General features: G+C 48.5%; 1 protein-coding gene across 3 annotated transcripts in view; it reads left to right on the plus strand.

The window, feature by feature from the left end:
* The window catches only part of ATXN1 (ataxin 1), a 517,157-nt gene that overhangs the window by 493,146 nt on the left and 5,485 nt on the right, over positions 1-18,526 (plus strand). For all 3 annotated transcript variants that reach the window (XM_060308956.1, XM_060308957.1, XM_030881356.2), the window contains exon 6: positions 2,883-4,935. In XM_060308956.1, coding sequence (XP_060164939.1) covers positions 3,043-4,935 — 1,893 coding nt within the window. In that variant the 5' untranslated portion in view covers positions 2,883-3,042. The remainder of the gene's footprint in view (positions 1-2,882; positions 4,936-18,526) is intronic.

An 18,526-nucleotide genomic window follows, 5' to 3' on the forward strand; every position in this document is an offset into this window, starting at 1 on the left:
CCATCTATTAATTCCCTGTTCCTAATTCCCTTTCCTAATAATAATGTTGAAGCCTGTGATCTGCATGTGTGGCTCTTCGGGAACTTAGCAGTTATACAGTGGTGTGTGGCCCCGTGTCTCTTGTTGCGACAGGTACATCCGGAGGTGAACTCCGGGACCCAGGTGAACCACTGGTGCGTTTCAGCACTGAAAAGGCAATGAGGGACATGGAGACCATGTGTCTGCAGCTAGAAAGAGACCCTAAAAGCAGACATCCACTCTCCTTTTTTCTTCTCTTCTTCCTAGTCTCTTTCTTTCTCCCTTCCTTTTCCCTGCTGTACTTTGCACCTTCGCAATTTACCTCTCTGTTCTTTTAATTTATGAACTATCATCCAATGTACCAGGGACATGGTGGCGTCCTGTGGCGCCCTCTCGTGGTTCACTGAAAATACAGCAAGATACAGTCCCTATCCTCACGATGATTTCCCCTGATGAGAGATACAGACAGTATAGAGAGCTAATGAAACACAGAGGAAGGGACACATGCCCCAGAACTAGAGAGACTCGACTCCTCCAAGCTGCGCTGGTAAATAGGAGACAAGGTCCTCCTAAAGGTAGGAGAAGGGAGTGTTGAAATTTGTATCAGTTTGGCCCCAGGTCACTCCAGTTAATCTTTGTATCCTTGATTTATCATTTGTATTATCTGGAAAAGATGTTTATCAATGGACAGCTTTTCAGAAGAGTATATTTGAATTTGTGTGGTAAGGCCGATATGGTCCTAGTTGGTCCATTAGCAGACCAGCCATGGAATCTATACAGAGATCTTTAGGGCCAACGGAGTCAGCCAGTGTCTTTCAAAAAACAACACAGTGTAAATAAACCAAGGCACTGCCGAGAACCAAGTCAGCATTCGTATTCAGATTCACTAAAGCTGAGTTCTTTTTTTAAAAGTACCTTCAGAGGGGTTTTCTAGGTTTGTGTATGGTGCATTCGGTTGTACAGCAGTTTTACATTTGCATTGCTAATGGACCTCTTTCTGAATGCATTTGACATTTTACTTGGCTTTGAAAGGACTTTTATGCCGCTATTTTTTCTTCCCTAGAGCTGCCTTGGGCTAATTAACCTAGTGCCTTACTGGCTGGGCCTACTATATTCTCATTCCGGATTCTGACATACTACTCTTGCATGAACTTCCCTAATGAAATCCTGTGGGGTTTTATTGGATCAGTGCTGCTGTGGAGCCAGCAGGGGGCGCATGGAACAGTTCGCTTTGAGTCCATCTCCTAAATGACTTTCCTTTGCTAGTCTGTGTGGGAACAGAGTTTATGCAGTTCTTTCTTAGCGTGACTTAAAACCTAGAGATAAAAGATCAGTTATCAGTACTTTTTAGGTAGTCAAAAGGGGCAGCTGTTTTCAGTTTTTGTAGTTTAATTTTATTCTATCATTGTTTTGAAAATAGCACCGTCATCTTAATCTATTTGCACATACTGGGTGTAAATTACGTGCCATGCCTTTCATAAGAGAAGGCTATACAGAACGGAGTTATCTGGGACACACAGAGCCCTAGGGCGGGGAGGGTAGTGCTGAAAACTGCTGCCTTAACTGTGTCTGTTTTAACATCAGACTATAGAAAAGCGGGTCTGCGTAGGAGAAATGCTAAAAACCCAGGGCCTGGAATTCCCAGAGCCTGATCCAGGGCTTCCCAGGGTCACAGCGCGTGACATGGCTCACGGCTGCAGCTGCTACCTGTAGGCGGCCCTCACAACTGCCGCCTGTAAGCCTGGTCCCTGTTGGTTCCATTGATGATCTGCCTCTTGCCAGGTGGGCATCTGTCTGCCTACACAGTCATGGTAACAGAGTTCTGTGGTTCCTGAAAGACTGAGATTAGGTGTCCATGAAAACTGGCTCCAGGCTCACTACTTGTATGTCCAGGTTGAAACACTCGGGCCTGAGTGGTCCAGCAGAGGTTTCATCTGTAGGGTTGAGGGTGGGTTGGCCCTTTATGGAGCGTGTGGAGAGAAAATTCAAAGACCACTTGGAAAGGAAGTGAGAGGCAGAGGTAGAGCAAGCGTAAAGCCACCCTCGTTAAGCACACCCGCGGTGCCTCAGCCTGGTTATTGCATTTTTTTAAAACCATAACCATGTTCCTGTTTTAACTGTCCAGCAGATTCCTTTTGGCTTTCTGTTACCATGTGAGTAGCTGTACTGGGAGTTGTTTGGAAACTTGCAGAGAACACGATTACTTGGGGCTCCCTCTGCTGAGTGGGCCTGTGTATAGTGTGTGTGCACGTGCGTGCATGCGTGTGTTAGGAAAGAGAGAATCGTTGTAGATCCAGTATGGACCCAGAGTCAGTGGAATCTCTCAGGAGCGCCTTTGGCAGAGGAGGACTCAGAGACAAGGTATGAAGTCCGCTGAGGATTTCCGTTCCTAACCTTGTCCTCCCAGTGCCTGGCTCAGAGGGTAGGTCTGGCTGACCTTCACTGGTGTCACCCACCTTGTGGGCATCGTTTGATTGCCCAGCGAGGTAAAGAAGAGCTAAGGCGTGGGAGTGGCATTTCTGGAAGCGAAACTAAGAAACGCATTGTCTACCTTCTGGAAAGAGAAAAAGAGAAGAGGGTATTGAGAGAGGTGTCTTAGGAGACTTGCTAAATCCATAAAAAAGAGGCTTTGACTTGCTGCATGTTGTAATGATCTTGCTGACGTCCTAAACAGTGCGGCCGGCCAGCGTTTTACCTGCTCTAATGCGGGGGCGGGCGGGGGCGGGGGTGTGTTTGGAATTCACGTTGACACCAGAAGCTTAGTCTCAATCTCGAGGAGGACGTTCTTTTCCGGTGCTGATGTTCTGATCGCCTCTCTCCTCCCTCTCCTCTTCCCCTTGTCCCGACCCTCTTCCTTTTCCCAGATTCCAGGGCGGCTGCTGGCGGATCGCACCCACAGGGAGATGATTCCTCATGAAGAGCCTGGATCCCCTACAGAAATCAAATGTGACTTTCCGTTTATCAGACTGAAAGCAGAGCCAGCCAGAGAGTGAAACGGTCACCGTGGAGGGGGGACGGCGAAAAATGAAATCCAACCAAGAGCGCAGTAACGAATGCCTGCCTCCCAAGAAGCGCGAGATCCCCGCCACCAGCCGGCCCTCGGAGGACAAGGCCACGGCTGTGCCCAGCGACAACCACCGCGCGGAGGGCGTGGCATGGCTCCCGGGCCACGCGAGCGGCCGGGGCCACGCGGGCGGGCGGCTAGGGCCGGCGGGGCCCCCGGCAGAGCTCGGTTTACAGCAGGGAATAGGTTTACACAAAGCGCTGTCCGCGGGGCTGGACTACTCCCCACCCAGCGCGCCCCGGTCCGTCCCGGCGACCACGACGATGCCCGCGTACCCGCCCCCGCAGTCCGGGGCCCCGGTGTCGCCCGTGCAGTACGCCCACCTGCCGCATACCTTACAGTTCATCGGCTCTTCCCAGTACGGCGGGCCCTACGCCGGCTTCATCCCTTCTCAGCTGATCTCCCCCACGGCCAGCCCCGTCACCAGTGCGGTGGCCTCGGCCGCGGGGGCCGCCACTCCATCCCAGCGCTCCCAGCTGGAGGCCTATTCTACCCTGCTGGCCAACATGGGCGGCCTGAGCCAAGCCTCGGGACACAAGGCTGAGCAGCAGCAGCACTTGGGCAGGACCGCGGGGCTCCTGCCCCCCGGGTCCCCACCACCCACCCAGCAGAACCAGTACATGCACATCTCCAGCTCTCCGCAGAGCGCCGCGCGCCCGGCCTCCCCGCCGGCCATCCCCGTCCACCTGCACCCGCACCAGACGATGATCCCGCACACGCTCACCCTGGGGCCCTCCCCGCAGGTCGTCGTGCAGTACAGCGACTCCGGCAGCCACTTTGTCACCCGCGAGGCCACCAAGAAAGCCGAGAGCAGCCGGCTGCAGCAGGGCGCGCAGGCCAAGGAGATCCTGAACGGGGAGATGGAGAAGGGCCGCAGGTACGGGGCGCCCACCGCGGCCGACCTGGGCCTGGTGAAGGCGGGCGGCAAGGCCGTTCCCCACCCGTACGAGTCCAGGCACGTGGTGGTCCACCCCAGCCCTGCCGACTACGGCAGCCGCGACTCCTCCGGGGTGCGGGCCTCTGTGATGGTCCTGCCCAACAGTAGCACCCCTGCCGCCGACCTGGAGGTGCAGCAGGTCACCCACCGAGAGGCCTCCCCCTCCGCCCTCAACGACAAAAGCGGCCTGCACCTAGGGAAGCCCGGGCACCGGTCCTACGCGCTGTCTCCCCAGCAGGCCCTGGGCCCTGAAGGCGTGAAGGCCGCCGCCGTCGCCACGCTGTCCCCCCACACGGTCATTCAGACCACACACAGTGCTTCGGAGCCCCTCCCGGTGGGACTGCCGGCCACAGCCTTCTACGCAGGGACTCAGCCGCCCGTCATCGGCTACCTGAGCAGCCAGCAGCAAGCGATCACCTACGCCGGCGGCCTGCCCCCGCACCTGGTCCTCCCCGGCACCCAGCCCCTGCTCATCCCTGTGGGCAGCGCTGACATGGAGGGGTCGGGGGCAGCCTCGGCCATCGTCACGTCGTCGCCCCAGTTTGCTGCAGTGCCTCACACGTTCGTCACCACCGCCCTTCCCAAGAGCGAGAACTTCAGCCCCGAGGCCCTGGTCACCCAGGCCGCCTACCCAGCCATGGTGCAGGCGCAGATCCACCTGCCCGTGGTGCAGTCGGTGGCATCCCCTGCAGCCGCGCCCCCTACGCTGCCTCCCTACTTCATGAAAGGCTCCATCATCCAGCTGGCCAACGGGGAGCTGAAGAAGGTGGAGGACTTAAAAACGGAAGACTTCATCCAGAGTGCGGAGATCAGCAACGACCTGAAGATCGACTCCAGCACTGTGGAGAGGATCGAGGACAGCCACAGCCCGGGCGTCGCCGTGATACAGTTCGCTGTCGGGGATCACCGAGCACAGGTAACGTTCATCCAGATCACACAGGTAGGGGGACACCCCGCCGCACCACCTTCACCGCTTCCCGGCAGTGAGTTTCTTCCAAGAGGCAGACCTGTCGGTGGCTGTGGGGATGATGCAGGGTTTTCATTTACACCTGGAAGTTAGACTCGTCACGTTTCCCAGCCACATTCTCTAAGAGAATTAAGCCCTCGTACACCAAAGCACCTGCTGTTTGTCATGAATTAACTTCTCTGTGTCTAGAGTGGGGCTGGTCAGGTACCATTCTTGGGACAATTAAGAAGATCGCCACTCAAGCTATTTTTTTGTGCTGTGGTTTAGATGAGGAACCCTGATTAAGAAAAGTCATCTGTTCCCCTCCCCCCCCTTCTTTTGGTCTGGAAAAGTGCTGGTTAAGGTGAGAACGTTAAGTGCTCAGAGTGGCCACACCCCATGACATGTCTTTGTTGTAAAATGTAGGTTTTGTTATTATTTAGGTATGGTGAGGCCAACAGATGAGAATACAACAGCCATTGAGAAGATAGTTTGTTATACTCAGATGCCAAGAGGAGGGTTTGTGCCGTGCCATGCGGGGCCACATGGGGAAGAACCAGGGTCAGTCAGGAGGCACTGGGATTGAGAAGACATGGGCAAGAGCCTTGATCGTGGTTTCAGGGGGAAGGAGTGGGTGAGGCAGGGTAGGCAGACTTCGGATTGGCTAGTTGGAATCATTTCAGCAGGCCCTGGGCACAGGAGCTGTCCCTGGGTGTCTGGTACCTGGCCCTGGGGTGATCAGGGCTGGTGGACAGTGGCCCAGAGAGTGAAAGCTCCACAGAGGAGGTGGCTGGGCTGTGGGTGTTTGCTTTGCATATGAAGGACGTTCTCCCAGGCAGGTGAGCTGTCAGCTGTCTCTAGCGATGAGCTAACCCAGGGAGGCACAGTTCGTCCAGAGTCAACAAGGCCCCAGGATGTCAAAGCATCAGATATAGAGAATAAAAGGCGTGGTTAATATCGTCTGCAAAGCCAGGGCTGTCCCAGGTGAGCTCCTGGACTTCTGATATATAGGAACCCCAAGGACCAGATGTAGCCAAGCTGAGTCCTGTTAAAACTGGAACTATGATGAGCTCTCTTAGTTTCCATGGGTTCCTTCAGTCCACTCTTCTCCAGTTTCTTAAATCACTTGAATGCATTTATTCTGCCCATGTGTATGAAACAGCAGTTTCACTGCCTAGCTTGCTTGGAGTCAATCAGGTTTGGCCCCGAGGCCAGAAACTGCCCTGGTGGATGGTAGAGACTCACTCCCTCTGGAAATGGTTTCACTGAGGCCTTTTTTTTTTTTTTTTTTTTTGTGGTATGCGGGCCTCTCACTGCTGTGGCCTCTCCCGTTGCGGAGCACAGGCTCCGGACGCGCAGGCTCAGCGGCCATGGCTCACGGGCCCAGCCGCTCCGCATGTGGGATCTTCCCGGACCGGGGCACGAACCCGTGTCCCCTGCATCGGCAGGCGGACTCTCAACCACTGTGCCACCAGGGAAGCCCCTCACTGAGGACTTTGAAACACTCAGATGTGACAGCACCTCCTTCAGGTTGAAATGAGTTGAAAAATGGTCATGGCATAGCTGGTATTTGGGACATTCAAAGAAAATAAACTAGTTAATGGTTTGAATTGTTTTTAGTATATTTAAAAGAAAAAGATCAAGTGAGGTAGGGGAGCCCGATTTTCCAAAGCATTTTCCAGAACTGCTTGTGAATGTCCGGATGTGGGATCGTGCACGATATCAGAGGACCTGTGTTGCCAGGAGCTTTTAGCCCCGAAGACTTTTCTTTTTTTATGGTGAGATGTTGCTGTAGGCTTTCGTAAGGCCCAAGAAAGATTTCTCAGAGTTCTGATTTAAATATATATATATATATATAGCAAAAATGAGAATATTTGGAAAAGGGCGTCATTATTTAGAACTCACTACCCGTCTGTAGTTTCTGTTCACTCCCACTGTCCTACATGGATTAGGGGTGGGTGGATACTAGTTGAAAGAACAAGCTGTCTTTAGCAAAGTTGTCTTTTAACAGACCCCAGGTGAAGCCTGGAAAATAAACAAGAAGGAGAAGTAAACATGTTTTTTCATGGTCCTTTTAATCCTTAAAGCACTACTGTGAAGAGAGGTAGGCATGGAAAGAGGGGTGATTTTGAAAATGCTGCTGTCTCCGGCCTAGCATCTCTTTCCGTAAAGAGCAGCTCTGAGCTGAGGGCTCATCTCCAAGGCCCTGGCAGCCTCCGTAGTCATCAGGAGCTTCACAGACCTCTAGGTTTCACATCGACCCGACCCGGCAGTTCTTAGAGAGGAAGCATCTCTCTGTTTGCCCCGCTGGATCCTTTGCAGAGTGAACGCTTAAACGATGGTGAAGTCGGCTTCCATGTGGGAAGTCTCGTTTCCTTCCCATCGCCAGACCACCAGTCTCCTCGCTGACAGCCAAGGTGCAAATTAGAAGGCAGCGTGTTTGTCAGGGCCTGCTCACAGGTCTGTGGCTTCGGCTCCAAAGGGTGGCTGGAGTTTCACGCTGTAGAGACACACGTGCGGGGCCCCGACACCACCAGTGATTTGTCACTTTACCCCAAAGCCTATCAGAAACAGGCTGACGTCATCACAGCGAAAATACTCCACCAGCTGTGTTTACCACAAGTGACAGGAGCAGAGTCAGGAGGGAAGCAGAGGAAGCGAGAGGGGGAGAGGGAAGGGAGACAGAAAACGAAGGCCTGGATTTAATTTACACTCCGAGGGCTGAGGACTTCCCTCCATCCTCAGCGGCACTCGGTGGGGTTTTCTCCCCTGGTCTGTCTGCTCCGTGGATTCGAAATCACTAACACTTGCACCCACAGGGAGATTTAGAAGCATGCAAAGTGTTGCACTTAATGAGCAAACTCACAAATTGGATTGGGGAAGTTGTGGAAGGAAGGGGTGGTTTGCTAGAGGACAGATGGCTTTATGACCCCAGCCATAAATCCTGCACGGAAGCAGGACCACAGGGATGCTTGACTTCATAACCAACCACGGGCATCCCCGGTGAATGTAGTGTGGCTGGTGGGGAGAAGCCACGAGCCTGGGGTCTGGTTGGCTGCAAGGCAAGTGGTCTCACCTCTCAGAGCTGGGGGTTTTCTGATCGCTAGAATGGGCAAATGATTCCTTATACAAGATCATATCTTGGGCCTCTTCTCGTTTTTGTAATCCCTTGCTTTCCTGCCGTGCAGAACAGCTCTTACAAAATTTACTAGCATCCACTAAGCAAAAACCAAAGGGGGGACATAAAGGGAAACTTCCCTGACTTCATGCTTATAATCAGCGCATAGACCTCGTTGGAAGGAAAGCCACCCTGATAGAGCCAAGGGAGTTTTCACTGAGGGCATTGTTTTCAGGAGCCAAATTCCGAATTATTATTGTGTGAAAGACACCTCCAGGGTGGTCTCCAGCTAAAGCTCCAGATGAGGCAGCGTAGGAGAAAAATGCTTTTGCGTGTTCGTCACCATCCGTGAGGTTTTGTCCTACCCAGTGCAGTATTTCTCGGCCCAGGCAAAGCGTCCTTGCATCCGAGTTCCCCCACACCGGTGCCGTGGGAGAACAAAAAGGGCGTCCCAGGCATTGTCTGTTAGCCTGTGCACACCACATGAAGCCTCTTCAGAGCCACCCGTGGTCTCCTTAGTCCGTGGCGAGTCCCAGAAGGGATCCCCAGGTGATAGCATCAACGTGGGAGCTGGTGTGATGCGGCTGGAGGATGGAGCGTGGTCTGCTTGGGTGGGAAGCAGGTTAGCTGGTCAGAAAATGCAGGACCTGGATCCACCGCTCTGGAGCTCGTGCAAACCACGTACAGATCAGTGCACGCATACTTCATGGTACAAATTACGTATGCGCCTTCCATTCGGTTTACGCCGTAGTGCAAAGAAAGAAGGTTGTCAGACGGATGAAAGAAAATACGTTTGAAGGAACCAGCACGGTAGGTAGCGCGTAGTAGGCCCTCGCCAATGTTAGTTTCCTTTCCCTGCTTCCACTTGGGTGACTTTGGCCCTGAGAAGAGAAAGGTTAGCTTCTGAAAAATGAATAAAAGGCTTCATTCTCTCCAAAGAGTTTATGGAAGGAGAGACAGTTTAGAAAAGTCTAGAAAGAAGGCTGACCATTTCCAGTGAGCACAGTGAGCCCTTTTACGCTGCCGCTGTTCCTGTGGCATGTTTCCCCTGAGTGGCCCAGGAGTACCCATCCTGCTGCTTCTCTGAGGAAGGCTCCGTGACCTCATGCTAGCCTGTGTGCCTGTGACACAGTCTGCGTTTTCCTGAGCGTGAGCTGGACTGGAGGGGTCGTTGGGTGGTCCACTCTGCACATCAGTAAGAGGACCGGTGCAGAAACGGGCTCGTGCCCCTTTCTTTTGCAGAGAGGATCTAAGCATCATGCCCACCGGGGGACCCCCTGCCCGGGATGGCGCCCCCTGGGGGGCCCTGGGCTTCCATCTGGCACACAGTGTTCTGTCTGAGCAGCCACCCAACGCCTCCATCTCATTCTTCCCAGGCTCAACTTTTCTGAAGAGTACACGACATTTTGTCAGAATTGTAGTACAGTTTATCTGTGAGCTGCTCTGGGGTGACACTGGCCGTTGACTGCGTTTTTCCTAAGTGCCGGCCTCCGTCTGTTCTTAGGGCCGTCTGTCGCGTCCCAGATTCAGGAAGGTGACTACTTCCTTTTACCTCCTTTGTGGCTGCTTCGTATTCCGTGCCATTTTCTCCTCCCGACTGTCGTGTGTGTGCGCGTGCGCGTGTGTGTGTGTGTGCGCGCACGCACGCCTTTACAGCGTGTTATAATGACGTGATCGCTGCGTGTCTACTGGTGGCTTTTCTTTCATTCCACTATTTTTTATTTTGACTGCCGCGTTCCGTGAGCCATCAGTGGCAGCATTATGCAGTTAATGGATTAGTTGGTGCCTAAAAATAGCCAGAGCCCTCACGCAAGCCACGCAGAAGCCTGTGTGGTCCCTTAGCAGCCAAGGCAAACCAACTTGCCAGACATTTTACATGGAGGGCTTGGTGGATATGAACCCTAATGAATCAGAAAATAGGTAGTGGCTTCCCTCAAAGCAGAGCTCATTACCGGGCCTGGGGTCCAGTGATGGGTGAGAATCCATTCAGTTCTAACGCCAGAAAGGCTCCAGCAGAGAAATGGTGTCGAACACATTTTTGTTTGTGTGTGTGTGTTCCCTCCCCCTCCCCACAAAAGAAGAAAAATGCTCTCCTTTAGTCTGTGTGTGATGTAAGTGCCCCCGGCTTGGGAATCTTTACATGTGTTATTTAATTTATTTATTTAAAGGCAAAGAGGACTTTTTTTTTTTTTTTTTTTTGGCTGTGTTGGGTCTTCGTTGCTGCGTGCGGGCTTTCTCTAGTTGCGGTGAGCGGGGACTACTCTTCATTGCAGTGGCTTCTCGTTGCAGAGCACAGGCTCTAGGCGCGTGGGCTTAGCAGTTGTGGCTCACGGGCTCTAGAGCGCAGGCTCAGTAGTTGTGGTGCACGGGCTTAGTTGCTCCACGGCATGTGGGATCTTTCCGGACCAGGGCTCGAACCTGTGTCCCCTGCATTGGCAGGCGGGTTCTTAACCACTGCGCCACCAGGGAAGCCATTACGTGTTTTACTGAAGCAGATTCTCTAGGACCATTGTTGTTTATAGCTTTTTAAAAAATAGACTTTATCGTTGGAAGTAGTTTCAGGTTTACAAAAAATGGAGCAGAAAGTACAGAGAGTTCCCAGATGCCTGAAGTTTCCCCTGTTATTAAAATCTTGCATTTTTGTGGTTTACTTGTGACCATTGATAAGCTAAATTGATACATGGTTATTAACTAAAGTCCATACTTCACATTAGGGTTTACTCTGTGCTGTACATTCTGTGGGTTTTCATAAATGTGTAATAGCACGCATCCAGCCTCCCAGTGTCCTAGAAACTAGTTTCCCCGCCCTAAAAACCCTTCCTGCTTCACCTATCGGTACTCCACCCCACACCCCTGGCAACCACTGATGTGTTGCCATCTCTGTAGTTCTGCCTTTTCCGGAATGTCATGCAGTTGGACTCCTATAGTATGTAGCCTTTTCAGACTGGCTTCTTTCACTTGGCAACATACGTTGAAGGTGCTGCCGTGTCTTTTTTGTGGCTTTGAGAGCTCATTTCTTTTTAGCCCTAAATAACATGCCGTAGTTCTTTCAGGCACACATTTTAAGACCCCAGGGGAGGAGGGCAAGTGGGATAGACCCGTGTGCCCCAGACCTGCCCTGGTCACCTGCCGCATGGGTCCCGTGGAGGCCCTGGGAGCCAAGTGACAATGAGAGAAGAACCTAGCTCATCCGTCACTTGGGGTTTGTGTTTGGAGGCGTCTCTGCGCGGGGATGTGGGTTCAATGAAACAGCTTCCACCAAAGACTGAGTCAGGCTTAGCGCGAATGTGATGAAATGTTTTAAATAGAACACTCACCGACGCTCTTACACTCGATTGAAGAGGTGTGACTTTTTATTAATGATCTTTCAACGTCGAAGTAAATGGGGCTCTCCGTCAGCCCCTCCGTCTTTGTTCCAGGGTTCTCTGATTTTCTTGATGTGTGGAATGTGGTTGTGCAAACTGGCCTTCGAGGAAAGCAGACTGGCTTTTCTCTGCAGGTGAAACGGACCAAGAACTTCACTTGCAGACAAAGTTAGGGATTCCCAATGTAATCATTTCACCAAGAGCAAGACGTCATCACTGAAACCCAGCTTCTGAGCGATGTCCTTGCTCCCAGATGCAGGCAGAATTTGTACATTTGTGATAGGCTCAAGCAAAGACGTTTTGTAAAACAGATGCCCTTCGCATATGTGAAAACAGGGATTCTTGTGAAGGAAAATGGAGACAAAGTTAAGCAACAGACCTTTTGTTTTCTTTATAGCTTGCTTTTGGTGATACGTACATATGTGTGTATATACGTACATATGTGTGTATATAGACATAGCACCAATCTACCATTGAAAAGTACAACCAAACAGCATAAGTATGCGTATATGCATGCATTGTTTAGATACAGCAGTCTTTAACTAAGTAGCTAAAGGAATTTTGCTGAACACAGGAAGGTGACATGGAATAAATAATTATCAGCCCAGCAGTGAGGATGTGTTGCCTCCCTGTCTTGGTTTCTTCATCCTGAATGGAAGCTGGAGGTGATCGTTTTAGAGTAGTTGGTTTAGCGGGGCTGGAGGGAGGGAGGGGAGGGCAGGTTTCTCTCTGGAGCAGTGGTGAGCGACGGGCGTGCCTGCAGCAGCCGGAGGAGGGCGGGAAAAGGGCACAGGAGGATGGGAGGTGATCACTCCTAAAAAAGAGAGGTGCTGGATACAAGACATCCAGAGATGAAAGGCAGAGGGGCCTCAAGCTGACACCAGGACAAAGGCTCTTCGTGCTCCCATTTCATCTTCCAGACTGCTTAAAGTGTTTGGAAAAGGATATATTTATGGGATGAAAAAAAATGGACTGTGTCGAGCTGCCAGGAGTTATGTAACGTGCTTTGACTTTATATGGTACTGCCCCCATGAGTTTATTTTCATTGGAGTTTAATCTGTCTGAACCCCCACAAGATCATAAAGTGAATTAATGGTTATTAGCATGGCTGAAAGAGCAAAAAGGAACCTCAAGATTGGAGAGAAAGTAACTGAAGTGTGATTCAGTGAAATCAGGGTGAGCTCAGCATCTGACTGACGGGGGAACGTGGAGTGAGGCAGCTGTGCCTCACCCAGGAAAGCTGTCTGTTGGGGGCTGAGCAGCAAGAACCAGGGAGGGTGCAGCCCCTCTCCCTGGGGAGGATTGTAAGCCCAGTTTAGTCCTGGCTGGTGGCAGCAAGGCCAGGCAGAGCCTCTCCAGCGTCTAAACATTGACCTCTGTTGGCCAGTAGTGCCATTGCGGCATTTTTGACACGTGGAAGGCATAGTCTTTCCGATTTGTACTGAGCACCTGTTACATGCCAGGACGTATTCTGTACCCTGGGGATAGAACAACGAGCAAAGCAGGCAATATCTCAGCCCCCATGGAACATATAGTCTTAAGGGAGTTTATGGGAAGAGGTGAAACAGACAAATATGGAAGTAAACAAAATAATGCATCGAAAGATAATAAGCGCTATGGGAAAAAAGTAAAGCAGCCTAGTGGGGGTGGGGAAGATAAGGATGGAGGGTAGGTTTTTTGTTTGTTTTTTTTTTTTTTTTTGCGGTACGTGAGCCTCTCACTGTTGTGGCCTCTCTCGTTGCGGAGCACAGGCTCCGGTCGCGCAGGCTCAGCGGCCATGGCTCACGGGCCCAGCCGCTCCGCGGCATGTGGGATCTTCCCAGACCGGGGCACGAACCCGTGTCCCCTGCATCGGCAGGCGGACTCTCAACCACTGCGCCACCAGGGAAGCCCGGAGGGTAGTTATTTTAAATAGGTGGTCGGTGACGCTGTCTCTGAGAAGGGGAATGGGACGACACAGGGCAGAACGGACTCCACATGGAGGGAATAGCAGATGCACAGACCCAGAGGCACGAGTGTTTTGGAGTGAAAGGACCAACAGGGAGACCAGTGTCACTACAGTGCAGGGAGGAGGGGGTGGGATGCAGACCACGCCAGGCTTATTCACGGAGGCTTTTTCTCCCCGTGAGAGAAGCTGGCTTGGCCAGGACTGTGGAGGTGGAAGCAGTGAGAAATGGTCTCATTCTAGCTGTAGTTGGAAGAGAGAACCAATGGGATTTGCTTGTAATTTGGATGTGTGTGGTCTGGGAGAAGGAGTCGAGTAAAGTATGATGCCCAGGCCGTTGACCTGAACCCTGGAACAATGGGGACACTGCCCCTAGAGGTGGGGAGGAACCCAGGAGGCGCCAGTGGGCAGGGGAATATGAAGAGGTCTGTTTGGGACACGTTAAGTTTGAGTTGCCCGTAGATATCCAAGTGGACATCACCAGGTAACATGGTTGCCCGTATCCACGTAAGCCCTGGTGCAGTCACTTGTTTTGCATACATGTTCTGGCTCCTCACTGAAGGCAAGTACTAGGTCTTAAACAGTAAGTCCCTAACACTTCGCAGGTGCTCAGTGTTAGATTTTGAACTTTATTAAAACTGCAAAACCTCAAGTGTGAACACAATAATATTTCTCAGCACCCAGAGGGAGACCCACATGGACCTCAAATTCAACTAATTCAGACTCATTTCTGGTTTAAAGTGACATCATGTCACAAAATCCTACCATCAAGATAGTACCCGTTGGCATTGACAACATGTTTTGAGGCAGATAATGTTCCTCTCCAAGGGAGTTTCAAGAGGACAGACCCAACCATTTTTCTCACCGAAAAATCTGTCGGTATGATTTGTTCATTAACTGTTAATGATCAGTTAATCTTTAAGAATGTTTATGTCCTTCTGACAAACCTAAATACGAAATTGAAATAGATTTATTATGACTTACTTTCGTTTGCTTATTTGAGATATGTGCAACAAGAGTTTAATTTTTACTAATGAAAGGGCAAAAACTTACTTTAGTTCACATACATGCAGACCAAAAAAAAAAAAGTGCATTATCTAGATAATTCAGGCTACATAATTAGGGTGGGAAGAATATTCGTGAGGATAAGTATTAGCAAGGGTAAATAATTAGGAGAAAAATAACATGTGGCCTGAGCCATCCAGTCCACTGCTTACAATGATCAGATTTATCTGAACGTTTTGCTCCTGATCTGTGTGGACCCAGCTGAGGGGGTGACATTCTTTTCCCAGAAGGGCAAATCACTTTTGGGAGAAGACAAAGCCAGAATTTACGAGGAAGGGACCAAAGGCAAGCCTTTGACGTGACAGAGAAAATTTGCCCAAAGTTCTCTAGGTTAAAATAAATCCCATTATTGGGCTTCCCTGGTGACGCAGTGGTTGAGAGTCTGCCTGCTGATGCAGGGGACACGGGTTCGTGCCCCGGTCCGGGAAGATCCCACGTGCTGTGGAGCAGCTGGGCCCGTGAGCCATGGCCGCTGAGCCTGCGCATCCGGAGCCTGTGCTCCGCAACGGGAGAGGCCACAACAGTGAGAGGCCCGCGTACCCCCCAAAATAAATAAATGAATAAATCCCATTATCATTGGCTCTTTTCAGCGCCTCTCATGTATTCTCTCTCATCACTTTTCTTGCATGAAGTTTTAAGGAGGCTGTTCAAACTATCGACCATCTCACAGCGTTTAATTCTAAGACCTGCCTTCATAGTTCGGGGAATAATGAAGGGCTTTCAAAATGCCCCAAAATATGGTGTCTGTAATGGGGAGGATGTGCATCTATATCACAGCTTACAGAGTCATCAGTAAGGTTACTTGTCACAAAGGCTTTGAAGCCATTTCTTCTTAGTGAGTCTGCAGATACTTGGCAACATGTGAAAGTCTTCGAATAGATTTGTATACAGTAGAAGTTATTTTCAGAACATGAATATTGGCTGCTCTGAGGAATGTGTATAATATGGCTCACACAGCGAGAACTTGTTCGTTAGTGGGTGTTGGGCTGTCAGTGAGACTCTGCCCAAGAGCAGGGGATCATCTAGGAAATGCAGACAAACAGTCGCCACTTGAAGTAGGATTTGTTCCCTCTGCTCAGTGTATGATGTTAATGGCTTTAAGAGGTTTAGGGACAGGATTTATGGAGCCAGCTCCAGGTTGGTCCTCCCACTTGGAACTCAGTTGGCATCCCCATCCGATACTATTACTTGTAAGTATATTTGTACGTATGTACATGCAAATATATATGTGTGATGTGAATGTAGTTCTGTATCAGCCTCATGACACTTATATAGAGAGACTTGATTTGCATAGTAGATGTAATAAGGCTGATGCTATTTCACAACTTTTTGTATCAGGAAAAAAAATCCATGACCTCCGGTCATTGGATCCTATTTATTTCAAGTAACATTCCCCACTTTTGGAGCAGTGGAAATGTTAAGGTCGTGTCTTCTGATGGTATTACAATACCTTTGTTCACAGGGGCAGAGATCAGGAACAGAGGAAAAAGAAAATGGGTTTGGGGGCCAAAGAGACAGGGATTAAATTCCAACTCCATCAATATATAGTCATGACGTTAGGCAAGTGATTTAATCTCTCTGAAACTATAGTTCCTTATTTGTAAAATTAGAACAACAGTATTTTTCTCACTTAGTATATTGTATCAAACAAAATGCTTTTTGTAAAGTGGGTACCTGAATGTTTGACATAGTAGAAACTCAAAAATTTTTCGTTCTCTTTACGTTAAGATAACCCAGAACAATGAAACTTCCCCCTGATAACAGGCACATTTATATGGACTCATGCTCACATACACACTATAGTAATAGGCTTCCATATAAATTCATTCTAGTTTTTTCTAAAAACACTTAGGTCTTCTATGGAGCAAATAAAGTATACCATTCAAAAAGTATCTAAAACTGGATTAATCATAGTTATCAAAAAAAGATAAAACGGTTAAGTAGAAAAGCCATAATCCATGTAAATTACATGGAAATTCACTACATTTAAAGTGGGATATTTTAATTATTTGTTTCTGTATGTGTGCCTGTGTATGAAATTCAACAGAACATTTTCAATATTCTTGTATTTAGTCAATACAGTCAGCTCTGCATATCTGTGGATTCCGCATCTGCGGATTCAACCAACCACAGGTTGAAAATATTTATGGGCAAAAAATTCTAGAAAGTTCCAAAAAGCAAAACTTGAATTTCCTCAAACTTGAGTAGTTCCCAGGCAACTATTCACATAGCATTTACATTGTATTTTAAGTAATGTAGATGATTTAACGTATACAGAGGATGTGCGTAGGTTATACGCAAATGCTGTGCCATTTTATATAATGGACTTGAGCATCCTTGGATTATGGTATACTTGGGGAGTCCTAGGACAAATCTCCTGTGGATACTGAGGGACAACCATGTTATTTTAATTTGCTCACACATCTACCATTTTCATTGTTCTTTATTCCTCCCTGCATCTGCAAACTTTCATCTAGATTCATTTTTCCTCTACCTGAAGAACTCTTTAGTATTTTCTTTAATGCAGATCTGTTGATGGTGAATTCTCTCAGTTATTATTTATCTGAAAAAATGTCTTTATTTTTTGCCTTCATTCTTGAAGGATCTTTTTGCTCAGTGTAGAAGTCTTGGTTGGCAGTTCTTCTTCAATACTTTAAAGATATTCCATTGTCTTCTAGCTTCTATTATTTTTATTGAGAAGTCAACTATAAATTTAACTCTTGCTTATTTGGAGGTAATGTATATTTTGTTCTGGGGGCTTTTAAGATTTTCTTTTCCTGACTTTGATTTACAGCAGTTAAACTATGACCTGCTGAGGTGAGAATTTCCTTTTATTTTTCCTGCTTGGGGTTTCGACCTTCTTGAATCTGTGGTTTATTGTCTCTTATCAGTATCAGAAAATTCTTAGCCATTATCTTCTCTCTCTCCTCCTTGTAGGATTCAAATTATATGTCTGTTAGGTCTTCTCAATGAGTCTTCTATGTCTCATACCCTTTCTTCTGTATTAGCCATCCTTTTGTCTTTGTGTTTTATTCTGTATAGTTTCTTCTAAATCTCTATAATTAAAAAATCCAGTTCACTAATTCTCTCTTAAACCATGTTTATTCTGTGGTAAAATCCATTGCATTCTTGATTTTAGTGGCTGTATTTTTTTTTTCATTCTAGAATTTCCATGGATCTTTTAAAAAAATAGATTCTAGTTCTCTATCAGAATCCTCAACTTTGTCTTTGATCTCCTTAAATATTGTAAACATAGTCATTTTAAAGTCTACATCTGGTGACTCTGTATTAGAAGCCCCTGTGGGTCTGTTTATGTTATCTGTTGCTTCTGCTGGTTTTTATTCATCTCTTCTGCTCATGGACCTCCTCCCCCTTTTTTAATTGAACGTCTTTTATTTGAAAAATTGTGGAAATAATTCAAGACCTTAATTTAATTTTAGGGATGAATGAGATGATTAAAATCTGAGCTTCAGACATTGAGAGGAACTGTCTGCTTCTGCTTCACCTTATTTCTATAATTCAGTGCTTTGAGGGAGTACCCTCCTGTGGCTTACCCTGAATTCCATTCCCTGCCCGCTGAAACCCACCTCCCATGCTCTTGAGACCACCCAAAGCTCACTTTAACTGCCCCGCTTTGGAATGTACAGATATCCTTAGGGGGAAATAGCATCAAACACCAGGTTCAAATGTCTGGCCAACACCCTTTCCTGATCCTGACCCAATGACTTTTTTACTGGCATATTTTGTGTCTACTGCCATAAGAAAAACATTTCTTTTACATTTTGTCCAGAGTTTTTTTTGTTTAGAGTATTTCGTGGTCCTCATCAGGAAGGTTGGTCCAAATTAACTGGTCTACTGCATCTACAAAAGCCATTGAAAACTGACTGTTTAAAACTACTTCATTCTTCTCTTTTTCTTTTTTATATAGCATAAAGTTGAAGAAATTAAATTTCTATGAAAATTAAACTGTTCAGACCTCAAGGGCATTTCAACTTGATTTAATGGCGGTAGTAATACTTGGCACTGGAAGTCTGCAAATCCCTACACAGACCACCTCCTTGCCTTTGT

This window comes from Globicephala melas, chromosome 11, assembly GCF_963455315.2.
Source record: "Globicephala melas chromosome 11, mGloMel1.2, whole genome shotgun sequence".
Lineage (NCBI taxonomy): Eukaryota > Metazoa > Chordata > Mammalia > Artiodactyla > Delphinidae > Globicephala > Globicephala melas.